Here is a 16,463-nt window from a genome sequence, read left to right as displayed (position 1 = left end):
CCTGGGGCAGGGGGCGTGGCCTGAGGGAGGTGCGCGCGCCGGTGGGGGCGTGGCCTCGCGCAGCGGGCCGTGCGCAAAGGGGCCGCTCCCACGCTTGCCCCAAACCGGCGCTTTTTTACGTTAAAAGCGAGTTTCGGCGCCAAAGGCACCGCCGTGACCGCACCCAGGCGCGGCTGCGCCTCTGCGGCCCCACACGGGCCCGTGTCCGCGGGGGTCTCGTCCCCCCCCTGCAGCTTCCCCGCGGGATGGGTCTGATGCCCTCCGTGGCTTCCCCCCTGTCCCCAGCCCAGGCTGTGACCCCCACCGGTGACTCCCCCACGGGAGACCCCAGAGCCCCCGACCCGTCGTGACCACACGCAGCACAGAGGCAGAGTGCACTTGTTTTTAATGGCAGAGCGTGGGGGGGTGGGGAAGGGAGTGGCCCAGAGCCCCTAAGAGCCAGGGTGGGCACAGAGCCCCGGCGAGCCCCCCCGGGACACGGGCACACGGGCTGAAGCAGCGGCATGTCCAGCCCCTGCCTGCGTCTGTCCGTCGTGCTGTGGCGTCTGGGGGTCCCTGTGCCCTCCCCCAGCCCGGGGGGCAGCCCTGGCATCCCTCAGCACTGACCCGGCCTCGCTCGGGCTGCGCCGCCCCGCCGTCAGCTCCCGGCCCTCGGCCCCTTCGGCGCCGGCCCCGCGGCCGAGGCTGAGCGCGGTGGGCAAGGAGCCGCCGGCCGGGCTGGCCCCGAGGGGTCCGGTGGCACCGCCGCTGCCAGGAGCCTCCCCGCCACCAGCGCCGGCGCGCGGGGGCTCGGCCGTGTCCCCCGTGGCCCCTTCCCCCAGCCGCTTCCGCGGCCGCCCGCGGCTGCGCTTCCGCGGGACGGCGCTGCCGGGGGGCTCCGGGGGACAGCGTTTGGGGGTCCTGGGGGGCTGCGAGTCCTGGGGGCCGGGCCCGTCCCCGGCTCCGGCGCTGCGGGGGTTGGCCGGGGGGCTGTCGGCCGCGGGGACGCCCACGCCGGGCAGCAGCACGTTGAGGACGGGGACAGCCGCTTGCTGGCTCAGCAGCCCCGCCGGCCCGTTGGCACCCGGGGCCAGCCCCAGGGGCAGCGAGGGGGAGGCCGTGCCCACTGGCAGCGGCAGGGCCACCTTGACCGTGCCCCCCAGGGGGGTGGCCGTGATTTTGGGCGCCAGCACGGGAGGGGAGGAGCGGATGGTGGCGGCGCCGGGCGCCGTCGGTCGCTCCCCCGGCGAGATGCGGGGCAGGAGCAGTGGCAGCCGCGCCACCAGGGCGGTCACCTGGGGGCTGCTGTCCACTTTGGGGGGCTCTGGGGGTTTCTTCTCGGGGTAGGTCGAGACGAGGGGCTTGGGGACACTTTCTGTCTTCATCTGTGCGCAGAGACTGGTGCTGGCCGGGGGATGTCGTGGCAGAGCTGGGCTGCTTTCCTGAGCGTGTCCTCCCTGGCTGAACGGGGGCTTTGGGGGGTCCTGGCTCTGCACCCCGCTCTGGGGGGGTCTCACCTGCCCCTGGCTTCTGTCACTGCTCTCAGAGGCATCCAGGTCGTTCTTCTTCACTGTCACTGGAGTCCGACTCTCGTAGCACATGCTCCCCATGCTCTCTGTGGGCGCACAGGTGAGGAAGGTGGGACATCCCCCTGGGCCCCTCAGCAGCTCAGCCACACCACGGGCAGCTGGGAGGGGACCCCATGTCCCAGGAGAACCCCATCTCCCAAACCCTCTGTGCCCCTTGGGGTCCGAGTGAGCAGGGCCAGGGCTCCATCCCACCCACCTGAGAACGCCATGGCCATGACCAGGTCGGCGTGGGCCGAGCGGGAGCTGATGATGTGCTGCTGGATGAGGAACTGGGCCACCTCCACGATGTTGTTGAAGGAGCGCTTGAGGATCTTCTCAGCCCAGTTGCAGGTCAGGGCACAGGCTGCCTCCATCACCTCGCTGTTGGAGGACTGCACCAGGTCCGTCAGCTCCGACTGCTGCTGCTGCTTGGGGAGACACCAGCTGTGAGCTCCAGAGCACGGGGCAGGATGTTCTGGATGCCAACGTGGCCTCACCCCAACACCATGCCAGGTCACGGGCCTGGACAAGGCTTGTCCACTCTTGAAGCTCATGGGACAGAGTGGGACAAAGCAGAACCCGCTCCTGAGGGGGCATCCCTCCACCTCTGCCTTCGTTAGCTGTAGCGAGGAGGTTTGTCACCCCACCACACCCCGAGCCAGGGAGGCTGCAGAGGACTCACAGTCTCCGTCACTTTGAGGTCCAGGCTGGGCAGGGGCGGCAGGCTGACCACCGTCTTCCTCCGGATCCCGCTGTAGCAGTACGTTTGCCGGGGTTAAGGCCTTTTGCTGCCGCACAGACACAGCTCCAAGGGGCTCACCTGGAGGTGAGCACCCCCCTGGGTACTCCCTGCTCTACCCCCAGCCTGCCCCGAGCATCCAGCAAGGACAAAGCAACTCTGAGCCCCTCTCAGAACCTTCAGGAGCTGAACAAACAGGACGCAGACCCCATCACCTCGTACCCGAGGGGCAGGTGGGATGAGCTGGAGCAGCGGCAGCGGTTGCCACCAGCCCCAGCAGCCTCCCCTGGGGCTTCCCCAGGCACACAGAAGGATATTTTGACTGTCCTCGTCCCCCCAGGCGCCGGGCTTTGATGTTTGGGAAGATCTCCCTGATGATCTTGCCGAAGTTGGCGGCGCTGAGAGGGCGGCAGCAGAGGTTGTCGCAGTAGCGCCTGCCAGGGAGAGCTGCGGGTTAAAGCCGGCGAGCGCTTCGCTGCTGCGTCTCCCCACCGACGGGGCTGGCCCCAGGAGCCCAAAGGTCGGGCTGGGCCGCTCCCAGCCCGTCCCCTGCACTCACTTGTAGGCGTCGTAGACGTCCTGCTTGGGCAGGCAGGTGTCCGTGTGCTCTTCCAGGTGGTTGCGGATCCAGTTGCAGGCGTGCATGTACTCGGCTGCGCTCAGTGAGCTCAGGTCCAGGCTGCTGCTGCTCCCATGGGATGAGACACAAACGTGGGATGAGCAGAGGAGCAGCAGAAGCAGCACAGGAGGAGGCAGAGCTGTGGCCACCTCTCGCAGCCTCTGGCCATCTGTATCCCCCACCACCACCCAGAGCAGCCCCTGCCTTCCCTGCCCAGCACCCACCTCTCGCAGCCTCTGGCCATCTGTATCCCCCACCACCACCCAGAGCAGCCCCTGCCTTCCCTGCCCAGCACCCACCTCTCGCAGCCTCTGGCCATCTGTATCCCCCACCACCACCCAGAGCAGCCCCTGCCTTCCCTGCCCAGCACCCACCTCTTCTCCCCCAGGCTCGGTCCCGACGGCAGCTGGAGGTAGAGGTAGAGCTTGTCGTTGTCTGAAAACTTCTGCACATCTTGCTACGGTCAAAGGGTCCACAGGGAGGGGGAAAACGGACCAGAGGCAAAGAAAGGTTAAGGATCCAAAATAGAGAGCAGCTGAGGTGGGTGATGCTCTTGTTCCCCTCGTAAGGGCAGCACCTGAGGGGCCACTGAACCCAGAGCAGCTCTGTCAGCGTGAGCACAGCCCGAGGGAGAGGGAATCGGGTAAAGGAAGTCAGGGAAACAGCCCCTTGAGGGGCCTGGGAAGGGCTGGAGCAGCGGGTGCCACCTCTGGGCAGAGTGACCAGAGCTTCCTCAGGGCTCATCCCTGCAGCCAGATCCTGACCCCACGGGCATCGGGGCCAGGCAAAGCCCAGGTTTGGTTTAGCTACGAGGAGGGAGCTGGAGACGCGTCGTTCCCTCACCCCCAGCACAAGGAGCCACAGAGGCACTCACCAGGATGGAATCCACTTTGTTCTGCACGGATTTGCTGTGTGGGACAGAGAGGAAAGGGGTCACAGAATTGTTTTGGTTGGAAAAGCCCCTGAAACTGCTGCAGTCCCAGCCCTGCCCAGCCCAGCACTGACCCACAGCCCTCAGCCCCACGGCTCTGGGAGCCCTCCAGGGCTGGGCTCTCCCCCAGCTCCCTGGGCAGCCTGGCACAGGGGCTGACACCCCTCTCAGGGAAGAAGTTACACTCAGTCCTTCAGTCCCTGGGACCCTCATTAAATTAACCCCCCTTGGGTAACGCTCAGATGAACTGCAAGAGCTGCCCGTGACACACGAGCCCGTCCTTACGAGATGCTGCTCCTCAGCTCCTGCAGCAGGGTGCTCGCCTCGGTCCCGCTGTCCCGCGAGCTGCTGGGTGACAAACTTCCCTTTTTGGTGGCTCTGGCGCTCAGCTCTTCGTCAGCCATGACATTGGTTCCTGTTGGGAGGTGAAAACCAAACAGTCAAAAAAAGAAAATGGGAAGAAAAGCCCCTTTCAGGGTTGTTAAATCCCCACTGGGCACCTGCAGGGCTGAGCTCGGGGAGGGAGGCAGGGCAGAGCCAAGGGGCTCGCTGCACCCATCACCCTCCCACCGTGCCCATCCTGCTCTGACAACGTGCCTCAGCTCTGCAGGTGAAGCTCCATCGGCCAGACACGAGCCACCAGTGAACACAGTCCCTGGAGGGGTGTCCCCAGCAGCAGAGATTGTGACTGGATCTGGGCACCCCGATCCTGGCAGGGCACAGGGGTGCTGGGGGGCACCAGCGTGCCCAGGAGGGGACCAGAGGAGCTGGGTCCTGCAGGCCTGGTGTGCCCCAGGCTGGGGATGCTGAGAGAGACCATGACCGTGCCAGGGGTGAGGGGACAGGGAACAGGGATGATGGGACACAAGAAGGGCTGGTCCCGGGGGGATGGGGACACGGGACAGCAGGTCCCTGTGAGGATGGGGACACAGACACGAGGAGGGTACGTCCCGACAGCCACAGGACATCAGAAGCGAAGGTCACCGGGGGGGTGGCGACGGGGACACCGGCAGAGGGTCCCTGCCACAGGGTCCCGGTGGCAGCGCAGCCCCTCCGGCGCCGGGGAGGGTCCGGGGGTCCCGGACGGCCGCGTCCCCGTCCGGGGGCGCCCGGGCCAGGCCCCCGGCGGGGCCGAGACCGAACCGGTCGCTCCTCCCTCGTCCTTCCCGCTCCGCAGCCCCCGGACCCCGACCCGCACCCACCTCGCGGGCTGCAGCCGGGGCACGGCGCGTCTCACGCCGGGTGGGTTCGCTCCCGTCCGCCGCGGCTGCGTGTGCAGCACATGCCGCTGCGCCGCCACCAACGGGAACCGAAAGTGCTGTGTCCCGCCGGGACGCGCCGAGGAAGGGGAGGTGTTTCTTCGTCGTGTTTTTGTGATTGGCTGCGCTGCTCAGATCTGCCCGGATACAGCGCGGGGCCGGGCACAGAGCCCCGCACCGCCCGCTCCCGCCTCCCTGCCCCGACCCGAGCGGCGGCGGTCGCTGGAGCCGCTGAAATCTGCCTAGTAACGGGCTTCTGATTGGCGAGGCGGCGGCAAGAGGAAGAGGAGGAGGAGGAGGAAGCAGCAGGAGCCGGTGCCTGCGCGCGCAACGCGTGTGCAAGCGCGCAGCTCGTGTGCAAGCACGCAACTCGTGTGCAAGCGCGCAGCCCGTGTGCAAGCGTGCAGCTCGTGTGCAAGCGCACAACCGGTGTGCAAGCGCGCAACTGGGGTCCGCAGCCCCTGCTGCTGCGAGCAGTGCGTCTGTGTTTACGTGCACAGTTTTTCCCGCTGTAGGACCCGAGGGGCCAGGGGTCAGGACGTCGAGTCCCTGATCACACGTGTAGTTTTATGGCTCCTGGGAAGGGTTTAAGGACAAGGCTGGAGACGGGGGGAGCAGCCGCTGCGGTGATGCCAGCTGCTGGGTTTTATTGAGGCAGCACAGGGTCGCTGGCAGGGAGCTCCTGAAGCCCCCCTGCACTGGGGGTTTTGGGGTGAGTGCAGGTTCGGTGTGTTGCAGCAGCTGATCAAACCCAAATGTCAGAGGTGCAGTCGCCGCCCGGGTAACGGATCTCGTGTGCCAGGCAGGGCCCGTCGGGCTCCTGCCCAAAATCCACCAGGAAGCTGGGGTTGACTGCCAGGCCGCCCCGCTCCGTGTCCACGGCCAGCTGCAGCATGACAGAGCCGTCCCTGCCGAGGGGGGAGAGCGGGGAGGCTGGGGGGGACCTGCCCCTGCTGCAAGGGGCTGCTGAAATGCAGTCCCCGAGCTGCAGGGTCTGTGCTTCCCGTCCAACGAGCTCGTAGGATCGTCCTCCTGTATCAGAGTTTTCTTACTTGACGAGGTCAGGGTAGAACTGCCGGTCCCAGGCGCTGTAGAGGGACGTGGTAACGTACAGCCTCTTTCCATCCAAGCTGAGCTGGATCATCTGGGGTCCCCCCGACACCCTCTTCCCCTGGGAGCAGGCAGAGGAGCAGCTGGAGGGTGCTGGATGGGGGACACCCCCAGCTCCCACCGCTGCTGTGTCCATCCCGGGGTGGAATCAGTGACCTGCTCAGCCCCGCTGCCTGGGCTGAGGTTCTGGGGCCATGGCTGAGCTCACCCTGATGAAAACCGGGTCTGGCTGGCGCTGCAGCTCTTCATCCCTGCACACGGTGACGGGACCTCCCTTGGTGATGCTGCCTCCCACAAAGACCTGCAGAGAGACAGCGAGGGGAAGGCTGAGCCCAGACATCCCTGAGAGACAGGGGAAAAGCATCAGGATGCACCCAGGAGCCTCCTGCTGCTGCCTCACCTGCCCCACCAGCTTGGGCTGGCGGGTGTTGGAGATGTCGTACTGGCGGATGTCTCCGTGCAGCCAGTTGCTGAAGTACAAGAACCTGTCGTCCAGCGAGATGAGGATGTCGGTGATGAAACCTTGAGGGGGGGTAGGACAGAGCTGGACAAACAGGCAGCAGCACCAGCCGTGCCCAAGGAAGTCAGGGAGCACCTCAGCACCCGTCTCTGTGGGGATGCACTGACCTGGCATGTCTGGGAGGAGCCATCCCTCCACCTTCTTGCTGGGGACTTGGATGACCTTCTCAGCTGCCCAGTGTCCTTGCTGCAGGAGGTGTGGGACAGAGCATGGCCCCGGGGGGTTCAGCATGTGTGGCAAAGGCAGGATAAGACCTGATGATGAGGCAGATGCCCCATGCAAGCACCTACCACCTCTATCTCTAGGGCTGTAGCTCAGCTACTTTGCCAGCCACGTCTGGCTCTGCACAGCCACGGGGAAAATGAGCCCTGAGACCTGCACAGGGGCTTTGACAGACAAAAACTTGTCTAATTTTCCATCTAGATCAGCTGGTTTGGTGAAAGATGTTCTCTCTGCTCACCCAATTCATCATTACACACAACAGACACAGAAGAATATGGCTTGGGCTGCTGTAAATCCACAACAAAGCTATAAATAAATCTGCTTTAAATTAAATCATTTAGCCCTAAACACCTGCCAGTCAGAACAAGTCCCCTGGTGAGGTTAGCCCAAGTCAGCTCATGTTGTGGGCGCAGAGAGGCGGCTGCAGAGCAGCGGCGGGACGCGGGATCTCAGGGCAGCACGTACCTCGGTCTTGTAGAAGCGGTGGATGGCGCTGCTGATGGTGCAGCCCACGAAGCCCTCGGCAGCGGAGGGGCTGTGCAGGAAGCGGATCTCCAGGGGGGCTGCGTCCTCCCCCACGTCGATGGCCTGGACGTAGGTGTGAGTGCTCCAGTCCCACACGTTGAGCCGGCGTCCGTAGCGCCCTTGGAGGGGGGAAAGGGGATGCCAGGGGCTCCCTCTGGTCTCTTACCCTGCTCTCTGCACCGGGTGCCCGGTATCCAACTGGGCCCATCTCACTGGGAAGGGCCAGTGTAAGCTTTTGGGAGGAGCTGGGCTGAGATGAGGCTTCATCCTTCATCCCTACAGCCCAATTCCAACCCCACACACGGCTCAAGAGCCCTTAGATGCCAGCTCTCGCCAGCAACGGAGGAGAGCTGAAATCTGTCATTCTCACAGCCCCGCTCAGCCTCTCTCTCTCCTGGAGTATTTAAAACAAACTTTTTCCTCACCTTTCTTCAGATCATTTGGGTCAAATCCGTACCCCAGGCACTTTGGGATTCCCCATTCAGTGCTGATCAGGACGTTATGGCGTGGCTGGTACCAGAAGTCATAACCCATTGGGGGGATCTTGTCCCCTTTCTCCCAGTTCCCCTTGATCTCGAAGGTCTCTCCATCCAGCAGAATAAAACCCCCTGATGCAAAACCAAAACCACAGCGGTAATGAGGAAATCGTCCAGATTGGGTTATAAAACAAGCAGCAACAGAGAGATGAACCCTCTGCTGAACGGGCTGAGGGACCTGGATGAAACCTCCAGGACAGCTCTGGATGTGGGGACTGTTCCCCCTGTCCCAGCACCCTCTCCCTGGGGGGCTGAGGTACCTTTCCCGTTGCCAGCCGGGTCTCCCAGGGTGCTGATCATGATTTCACCGCTGCCCAGGCAGTGGGAGGTGTGAGGGTAGCCCAGGTTGCACTTCCAGAAGACGTCCTCTGAGTTGACAACCTGCAGGGAGTTCACAGGCACCATCACGACCCTTGTGCTGGGCTGTCCCAGGTGTTTGCTGACAGAGAACACACAGCACAGCCACCTCCAACAGCAAACACCTGACACCCAGACACCAGCCCTGCAAAGCTCTTAAAGGTACCCCAAAGCCTCTGCCAAGCTGTCAGCAGAGCCAGAAGCCACAATGCCGGTCCTTTGGCCTTTAGTGAGTGCCAGCAGCAGCTCCCAGGTACCTTGAAGAGCCGGGGAGCCCGTGGGTCGGTGCCCACATCCACCACGTAGATGCGGGAGGAGATGAGGCTGGGGAGGATCAGGCGGTTCCGCTTCTTGCTGCTGTCCCCGAAGCAGCTGCTGCAGGTGTTCCAGCCCGAGTGGTGCAGCTCATCGCCCACGTTGGGCATGGGCAGGCGATGGATCACCTGCAAAGTCCCAGCCCTGCTGGCTTTGGCCTTTCCCCTGCCAGGTGCAGGAGCAGGGGCAGAGCTCAGCACGCCACAGACCCCGCGGAGGGGAGCGATGGTGTGTGGGGCAGCTGGAGGATGGGTGTCAAGTGGATTTCATGAGCACTCCAGAAGCACAGGAAGGCTCAGAGTCTTGGGGATAACTGGACAGGCACCAGCCCTGGGTGGTCAGCCAGCGTGAAGGACTGGCTGAGGCGTTTCCCAGCCCAGCTCAGTACTGAGAGGAAGCGTTTGGTACCTGGCAGTAGTGTGGAGACTTGGGGTTGACATCCACAGTGGCCAGGAAGTCAGGTTTCTTCCTCCCAGTGTTCCTGTAGATGCAAGGCACATACACAATCTCCTCCCGGGGACCTTTCAAGACAGAAACGTTGCAGGAGCATCAGCAGAAACCACCTCTGACACAACAAAAGCCTTGGAGAGATCTCTGGTCAGCCCAGATTTCCCTCCCTGGGAGCTGGTGTGTGCCCCCACGTGTAAGGGGCAGTGGGATCTCAACCTCTCTGCCATACCAGAGGCACTACAGAGCCGGTGGTGCAAGAGCTCCCTCTCTCAGGGCGTCCCACTGGGAAAGGGAGAAGGACTCTGCCCTGGGGATGCCCTCACAGTGACAGGTCCCATCCCTGCAGCTGCAGTGTCACTGACAGCCAGGGACACAGCCACAGAGCTCATCCACCTCTCAAGGCATCCAAAGGACTCCAAGGAGCTTCCTCCCACCTTCTCAAGATCTCAACCTGCCAGATGGCTGTGTGGAAGAACTCTTTGGGTGCCAGAGTTACTTGACACCACCGAAACAACCAGATATTTCCCAAGGGAATTTGCCAGGGCAGCAGAGTCGATGGGATTTGTGCTCTTTGCTATTAATTTAAATCACCATCCAGCCCTGCCAACACACCAGGGTGTTGTAAAGACTCATCTCATTGTTCTTTTCTTGGTTCAAAGGTGTTTCAGGGATAAGGGCTCCCAGATCACCAGCAACCTCCAGAGCTCTCTGCAGTTTCAAGGATGTGTTTGCTAAGCCCTAGAGAGGAGGATTAAGGGAGGGATGACTGGAGATGATGCATTCGCATCACAGCTCAGCAAACAGCAAGAAGGATTCTCAGGCAAAGTGTCCAGACATGTAATGAAGCTCATGAGGCTGGTTTTTATACAAGGAGGTTTTGCCACGTTGTGATGCCAACCATCAGGAGCAGAGTGCAATGAAAAATCAGGATGGTCTCCTCTCCCTCCCCTGGTTTGGCTCTGGTGCTGGTGTCGTGGGGCTACAGCAACAGAATTGCCTCTGAGAAACTTTAAAATGCCTTTGTTTTTGCACAGGGAAGCCACAGGTGACGTTGCTGCAGGCTCTGACCCATCCCAATGCATCCTGAAGCCTAAAAAGCTTTGTTCTGACACCAAGCTGTCATTACTCAGTTGATGTTTGGCCTCGGGACAGGCCAGAGGTGGAACAATGGCTTCCCTAAGCTTGCTTAGGAACCTCCTGGGAGAATGGAGTTAATTGATAACTCCCTCTTGAAAGCATTGTTTTAATCTTCACTCAAACCACAAACAGCACAGGGCTCTTCCCTGCCTGCCCTGCACGTCAGACTTGCCTTTCATCGCATCCAGAGGCGAGGCGAAGCCAGGGCCACACGCTCCACACTTCCCTGTGTCGAGAAGAACAGAAACAAACAGAAATGAAGACAACAGCAAGATCTTTTAGTCATCCCCTTCTCACAAAGGAAGCACTCGCTGGAGTGGCTGCACACCCTCTTGTTTCATGGCAATGTCTGAGGTTTTGGGCTCTGGGCAGCCAGAAAGGCCAAAGGAAAGGTCTGTGGCTCATGAGCCCAGCCCCAGCCAGGCTCTGCAGCTCCTCCTGACCCTCGTGGGGTGGCTGCACTTTGCTGTGCCTTGGTTTGGGGATGTGAATGCAAAGCTTTCACACAGAAAGCCCAGCTTCCACCCAGGACGTTCCATGCTCGAGGCATCAGCCTCCTCTCCAGCCCCCAGCATCCTCCTGGAGTCCCACCACGCTGCTGCAGCTCTCTGAGGCACTTTGAGCCCTGGCAGCCTCATTCTCCTAAACACTATAAAACTGCTGAGAAAATGGCACTTAATGCAGCTCAACAAGAGCTTGTTAGGAAGCAACCACCACCACAAAAAGGCCCCCCTGCTCCCCAGCAATGACAGCAAGGGAGGGAAAGCCCAGCTACATCATACAACTGGGCTTTAGGAGGACCACAGGGCAGAGCCCATGGCCAGAAGGCAGCAAACCACCAACACCCCCAGGGCTTCTCCTGAAAGCAAGCTGCAGTCAAGGGAGAGATCTCTTACCTGTGCTGGAGGCTGCCTTGGATGTCTCCTGCCGAGGAGCAGGGTGGGGAGCTGATGCTGCCTGCATTCTGCCTGCTGGGAGAGAGTGGAGAGAGAAGATGCAGCTTCACAGGGGTTCAAATATATATGGAGCAGGATGGGCAGCAGGAGGGTTTGGAAGCAGAGCACTGAGGGGAGGATCCACACACCTTGGGGTGTGGGAGGTACCGGGGCAGCCTTTAGCTCTGACAGCACTGGAAACGTGCAGGGAAGCTCTTTTAGCACTCCCAGAACCTCCTCCCTTCCCAGGGGTTAAGGGATGGGGCTGTTTCTGACCACAGATGTCTCCATTCCTGTGTCTGGAGTTTCCCCGTGGGCTGGGCAAGCGCCACGTTCCCAGCCACAGAAATAAACCTCTGAGGTTGCAGATGTTAATCACAAGTGAAAATGAAAAGTGGGGACTGGGTTTGTTTTAACTGCAGGATGAGTGTTGACTGTGGGATGTTAATTTGCTGGCTGGGAAGAGGGCAGCAGCAATCTAACAGTTTTCCCTGTGACACATCTGAGTTAGTCAGAGCCTGCTGCTGCTCCTGCTGCGACGCTGGGCAGCTGGCTCAGCGTGTCGGGGCTGTGCAGAGGATGCTCGACCTCCACAGGCCCATCTTCACAGGCAGGTTCCAGCCTTGTCCTTAAAATAAGGCTCATGAAGTTCCAACTGATGCAATGAGGAATTTTATTCATGTTTAAAGCAGAACACAACAGCAAACCAGTGTCAGGAAACAGGCACCTCTAGTCAAAGTAAAGCCCTTCAGGCTCCTTCAGCTGCGACGCTGAACAGCAGGATGGAGCTGGGAGGGCTCTCTCGTGCCAGGGAACACTCTCCAGGAAGCCCCTGGCTGAAGGGCAGCAAGGCAGAGGAACTGGGCACGTCACTTGCTGCCAAAAGGCGCCGTGTGTGCTGCACATCTGGTGCCTGAGCCCTGCCCTGGCACTGCCCAGGGGTTGCTCTGTGCCGCAGGCACCGCGCAAGACGCGCCGTGAGTCCTTGTTCACTGGTCTGCCTGAACCCAACCCTCACATCAAGGCACAGCTGCCACAGCTCGTGGAGCAGCAATCTAGAGACTCCAGCAATGGAGGGGGACCCCCAAACCCAACGGCCCTACGCTCTTTCCTAACGGCTGCACTACAGAAGAGAAGAAGGGGGTCTGTCACAGGGCGCCTAGGCCAAGATGTCAGAGGTGGAATCTCCAGAAGCAAAGTGGATGTCATGGGCAAGGCAAGGCCCATTGGGCTCCTTTCCAAAATCCACCAGGAAGTTCTTGTTCACCGTCAGGCCTCCTTTCTCAGTGTCCACATCAATCTGCAGCAGGACAGAGCCTTCCCTGCCAGGGGACAAGAGCCACGCTGTTACACGCAAGCAAACCTCACCCCCTGCAATCACAAACACGCCCCCAGAGCCCCGCCAGACGCAGCACCTTTCCCCATCCCTCACACTGAGGCCTTTGGCTCCCCAGCGTTTCTTACTTGACCAGGTTGGGGTAGAACTGCTTGTCCCACGTGCTGTAGAAGGAGTTGGTGACGTACAGCCTCTTGCCATCCAAGCTGAGCTGCATTTTACTGGGGCCGCCGTACACTCGCTTGCACTGAGGGCACAAGGACAGCTCAGGGGACGCTGCTGCCTGGGCAGGGCCCAGGGGGAGCCAAAGGCCAAAGGCCACCACAGGGCAAAGAGCCCACCAGACTCACCTTGACCACCAGGGGCTCCGGCTGGCACTTGAGCTCTTCGTCTCGGCACACGGTCACGGGGCCACCTCTGAGGATGCTGCCTCCCACAAACACCTGCAAGCCAGGCCGAGGGAGACCTCGTCACCCACCCACCAGCACATCCTGGCGAGGAACCCAGCAGCACGAGCCCTTCTGTTCCTGCCTCACCTGCCCCACCAGCCTGGGCTTGCAGCCTCTGGACAGCTCATACTGGCGGATGTCCCCGTGCAGCCAGTTGCTGAGGTACAGGTACTTGTCGTCCGTTGAGATGACCAGGTCCACTGTGAAGGCTGCGGCACAGAGACGAAGGGCTCCAGGGAAGGCAGCGAGGCTCTGGGGCCACGACAGGGCTCTGCCAGGCTGCACAGCACAAGGCTCCCGAGGAAAAAGCACCTCCAGCACCTCAGAGCACACAAACCTGGCATCTTGGGCATAATCCACCCCGTCACGTCCTTGGCCGGTATCCGAATCGCCTCCTCTACTGCCCAGCTCTCTCTCTGCACAAGAGGCACAGGCAGCGCTCCGTCAGCCTTCCTGCCTGGCCAGCAACAGCCGGCCTGGGCTTCAGCACCCACGGGCCTCCCCTACCTGTTCCTGCCAGCTCCCCTCAACTCCCTGCAAGAACAGGCTCCCCACTGGAGCCCACGGCCCAAGGCAGGGTCTGCACAGCGGCCTGTCCACGCTTTCCCTCTGCTGCCCCAGCTCTCTCCTGCGCGTGTGCCCAGCCCCCTGCAGCTCCCCAGGCCCGGGGCTGCCCTGGCTGCTGGCTCCACACTCGCCTCACACTTGTAGAAGCGGTAGGTGATGCCGCTGAGGGCACAGCTGACGAATCCCTCGGCGGCGTCGGGGTTGTGCAGGAATCTCACGCTCAGGGGCAGAGAGTCCTCCCCCAGGTCGAAGCACTGCGTCAGGGTGCGGCACGACAGGTTCCACACGTTCAGGCGGCGCCCAAAGACCCCTGAGCGAAGGCAAGAGCCGGGCAGCAGTCTGGGGGCTTCCCAGGGACGCCAACCCCTCCCCAAAACGCTCACAGCCAGGGACAGCCGGGGCAGCCCCTGCCCGGGACCGGCACACACAGCGCACGCCTGTCTCTCTGACGCCATCGGCACCCTCCCAGCACCTGGGCAAGTTGTGGCTCAGCACTTGCCCCTCTGTTCCCTCACCTTTCTTCAGGTCGTCGGGGTTAAACCCAAGTCCTGCCCGTTTTGGGACCAGCCCAGCAGAGCTGATCAGAACGTTGTGCCGGGGCTGGAACCAGAAGTCGTAGCCCGTCGGGGGCACCTCACCCTCGTTCTCCCAGTTGCCCTTCAGCTCAGAGCTTTCTCCATCCAGCACAATGAATCCACCTGCAGCACACAAAGGGGATGCACAACCAATCCCATACTCCACTCCCACACCAGCCACCTGCTCCACGGAGCCGTTTCAGCACCAACTGACCTTTTCCATTGCCAGCTGGGTCTCCCATGTTGGCAATCAGCACGTCCCCGTTGGGCAGGCTGCGAGGCACGCTGAGGTATCCCTTGTTGCACTTCCAGAACACATCCACTGGCTCAATTGTCTGAAAACAACCACACACACACACTTCAGCCTCTGATTGCTCAGCTCATATCACGCTCCCTGGCAGAGCCTTTGGCTCTGAGCTATCTTTCCAAGAAGCGAGACTTGCTGAGGCCAGCTCCTCCTAGCACGGGAGCACAGCAGCCTCTGAGCTCCCCTCACCACAGACAAGAATGCAGCAACACTGACTGTGTAACAGTTTGTCTGTCCTCCTCACAGTTTGGGTGAGGAGCAGGAGGGGTGTGTTGTGTGAGTCCCAGGAATTAGACTCTCTGGAGGCAAGAGGCACACAGAGAGGAACACGCTGGGGGTCAGAGGCATTCTTGGTCTGAAGAGGAGAGAGCTGAGAGGGAAACGTGACCCAGCTCTCTAAAGTCCAGGTGGAAGAGAAGATGAGGAGAGAACCCTTGTTCCCTGTGTACTGTTCCAGAAGCCCCAGTTCCCAACTCCTTCCCAGGAACTTGTCTTTGAATGGCTTCAGGCGTACCTTGGAGATCTTGGGAGCCCGGCACTGTGAGCCCACATCCACCACGTAAATGCGGGAGGAAATCAAAGAGGGAAGAACCAGCTTGTTCCTTTTCGGTGTGCTACTGTCAAAGCAGGTGCTGCCAGTGCTCCAGCCCGAGGAGTGCAGCTCGTCTTTGAGGTTGGGCATGGGCAGGCGGTGGATCACCTAGGCAGGCAGTCAAGGCAGAGTTAGGCTTTGTGCAGGGGGCAGGGGAAATGGGGACTTTAATGCCACCAGCACAGAGGTGATAACACCAGTCCCTGCACCAAAGGAGAACTGTGGAAAGGATAAAGCTTAAGTGTGACTGAACAGTTCCAAGATGCAGAGATGATGCAGAAAACCTGTCTTTGCAGCCCTCAGAAATGGGTAAATGCTGAATCTCTACTTAGGAGGGCAGCAGCCAGGCTTCTACAGCTCTGGCATCACAATACAACAGAAATATCTTGAACTCTGTTGAAGTGCTTGTCAACCTCAACCACCAGGTCCCTAGAGACCATTTCCATACTGAGCAGCCACTGACAATGTGATTTGGAGCATGTGCTCAACAGCACAACAGCACCAGTATGATCTGGAAGTGAGTTGGGAAGTGAGTGAGAGCCAGTTTATCCCTGGGACACAGAGAGGAAGATGATTCAAAGAGAGCCAAGCACATGGGACAGTGAAGAAGAGTAAATGTCATGGATCTCATACACAGAGCCAGCAGCAGGTCACCAGCCCAGGAAACACCCAGTGAGACACAGGTACCTGGCCATAATGGGGAGACCTGGGGTTGAGATCGACGGTGGCCAGGAAGTCAGGTTGGTCGCTGCACGTTTCCCGGTAGGTGCAGGTCACGTAGGCAACCTCCTCTCTGGGAACTGGGTACAGAGAAAGCTTCTGTTAAAGCATGAACCATGAACCAGCCAGAAAGGAAAAGCAAAGCTTCAGCACTCTCTCAGCACCCGTGCCAAAACACGCTCAAGAGGACTTGCCTTTCACCTCCTCTGGGCAGGTGGGGTACTCGTAGCACTGAACTCTGCATCTGTCTGATTTGAGGAGAAGAGGAGAATGAAATGAGAGATGTCCATGTCCTGAAAGCTGCCTATTCAGAAGACTCTGTCCCACCTGAAGGACCTTCTCCCACCCCAGCTGACAATGGGGAGCTCTCCAAGTCCAAAGAAACCTTTGGTACCCATTGGACAAAACACTCAGCTCCAGCCCCACCTTTCCCCTTCCTGCAGCGCTGCAGAGGAACAAACCCACCAAGGCCCCGAGTGGGTTCCAAGGCAGGATGTCTGCAGCCTCTGGCAGCGGCTGGAGCCCGACCCAGGACAGGGCTTGGGAGGCTGCAGAGTGTCTCTTACCCATGCTGAAGGCCTCCTGGGCGACTGTCCTGAAGAGCAGAAGTGCTGGAGCTGGAGGTGCAGCTTGCTGAAGGCCTCGCTGGAGTGGGTTGTGTTGTGCCCAGGCTGCTCTGAGGGGGCCTTTTATAGCAGGCAAAGGGGTGGGGGCA

The 16,463-nt window shown here is 60.8% G+C and overlaps 3 protein-coding genes across 4 annotated transcripts; all 3 read right to left on the bottom strand.

The window, feature by feature from the left end:
• Nucleotides 1-368: 368 nt before the first annotated feature.
• RFX5 (regulatory factor X5) lies at nt 369-5,171 on the bottom strand. Of its 2 annotated transcripts, none has more exons than XM_062016200.1 (9): nt 5,039-5,171; nt 4,122-4,251; nt 3,780-3,813; nt 3,280-3,362; nt 2,846-2,971; nt 2,604-2,720; nt 2,230-2,311; nt 1,765-1,975; nt 369-1,594 (listed from the first exon to the last, which is right to left on the bottom strand). In XM_062016200.1, the coding sequence occupies exons 2-9, from the start codon at nt 4,238-4,240 to the stop codon at nt 432-434; spliced, it is 1,935 nt and encodes a 644-aa protein (XP_061872184.1). In that variant the 5' UTR covers nt 4,241-4,251; nt 5,039-5,171; the 3' UTR covers nt 369-431. The 2 variants fall into 2 exon arrangements, with proteins under 2 accessions (XP_061872184.1, XP_061872185.1); XM_062016201.1 differs by having other exon boundaries at nt 1,765-1,972.
• Nucleotides 5,172-5,840: 669 nt separating this feature from the next.
• On the bottom strand, nt 5,841-10,485 carry LOC104556276 (methanethiol oxidase). The gene is made up of 11 exons (XM_010200060.2): nt 10,440-10,485; nt 9,089-9,201; nt 8,623-8,808; nt 8,269-8,389; nt 7,898-8,080; nt 7,413-7,591; nt 6,833-6,911; nt 6,606-6,727; nt 6,414-6,506; nt 6,148-6,266; nt 5,841-6,003 (listed from the first exon to the last, which is right to left on the bottom strand). The coding sequence occupies exons 1-11, from the start codon at nt 10,444-10,446 to the stop codon at nt 5,841-5,843; spliced, it is 1,365 nt and encodes a 454-aa protein (XP_010198362.2). The 5' UTR covers nt 10,447-10,485.
• Nucleotides 10,486-12,270: 1,785 nt separating this feature from the next.
• On the bottom strand, nt 12,271-15,824 carry LOC104562762 (methanethiol oxidase-like). Its single transcript, XM_062016220.1, has 10 exons — nt 15,716-15,824; nt 14,951-15,136; nt 14,344-14,464; nt 14,070-14,252; nt 13,680-13,864; nt 13,319-13,397; nt 13,075-13,187; nt 12,889-12,981; nt 12,667-12,785; nt 12,271-12,524 (listed from the first exon to the last, which is right to left on the bottom strand). The coding sequence occupies exons 2-10, from the start codon at nt 15,116-15,118 to the stop codon at nt 12,362-12,364; spliced, it is 1,224 nt and encodes a 407-aa protein (XP_061872204.1). The 5' UTR covers nt 15,119-15,136; nt 15,716-15,824; the 3' UTR covers nt 12,271-12,361.
• Between the last annotated feature and the right edge of the window lie 639 nt (nt 15,825-16,463).

Source organism: Colius striatus, chromosome 29 (genome assembly GCF_028858725.1).
Source record: "Colius striatus isolate bColStr4 chromosome 29, bColStr4.1.hap1, whole genome shotgun sequence".
Lineage (NCBI taxonomy): Eukaryota > Metazoa > Chordata > Aves > Coliiformes > Coliidae > Colius > Colius striatus.
The sequence above is the reverse complement of the archived record's forward strand: the minus strand, read 5'-3'. Positions and strand labels throughout refer to the sequence as shown.

Coding starts and splice junctions, on each gene's coding strand:
- LOC104562762 (XM_062016220.1), bottom strand. CDS start 15,118: ATGCCCAACCTCAAAGACGAGCTGCACTCCTCGGGCTGGAGCACTGGC. Junction 14,465..14,950: donor GGGCTCCCAAGATCTCCAAG/GTACGCCTGAAG, acceptor GGTTGTTTTCAG/ACAATTGAGCCAGTGGATGT. Junction 13,188..13,318: donor GCCCAAGATGCCAGGTTTGT/GTGCTCTGAGGT, acceptor CAGCCTTCACAG/TGGACCTGGTCATCTCAACG.
- RFX5 (XM_062016200.1), bottom strand. CDS start 4,240: ATGGCTGACGAAGAGCTGAGCGCCAGAGCCACCAAAAAGGGAAGTTTG. Junction 2,972..3,279: donor CCGAGCCTGGGGGAGAAGAG/GTGGGTGCTGGG, acceptor CCATGGGAGCAG/CAGCAGCCTGGACCTGAGCT. Junction 1,595..1,764: donor CATGGCCATGGCGTTCTCAG/GTGGGTGGGATG, acceptor GTGCGCCCACAG/AGAGCATGGGGAGCATGTGC.
- LOC104556276 (XM_010200060.2), bottom strand. Junction 8,081..8,268: donor CCCGGCTGGCAACGGGAAAG/GTACCTCAGCCC, acceptor GTTTTGCATCAG/GGGGTTTTATTCTGCTGGAT. Junction 6,267..6,413: donor CAGACCCGGTTTTCATCAGG/GTGAGCTCAGCC, acceptor GCCTGCTCCCAG/GGGAAGAGGGTGTCGGGGGG.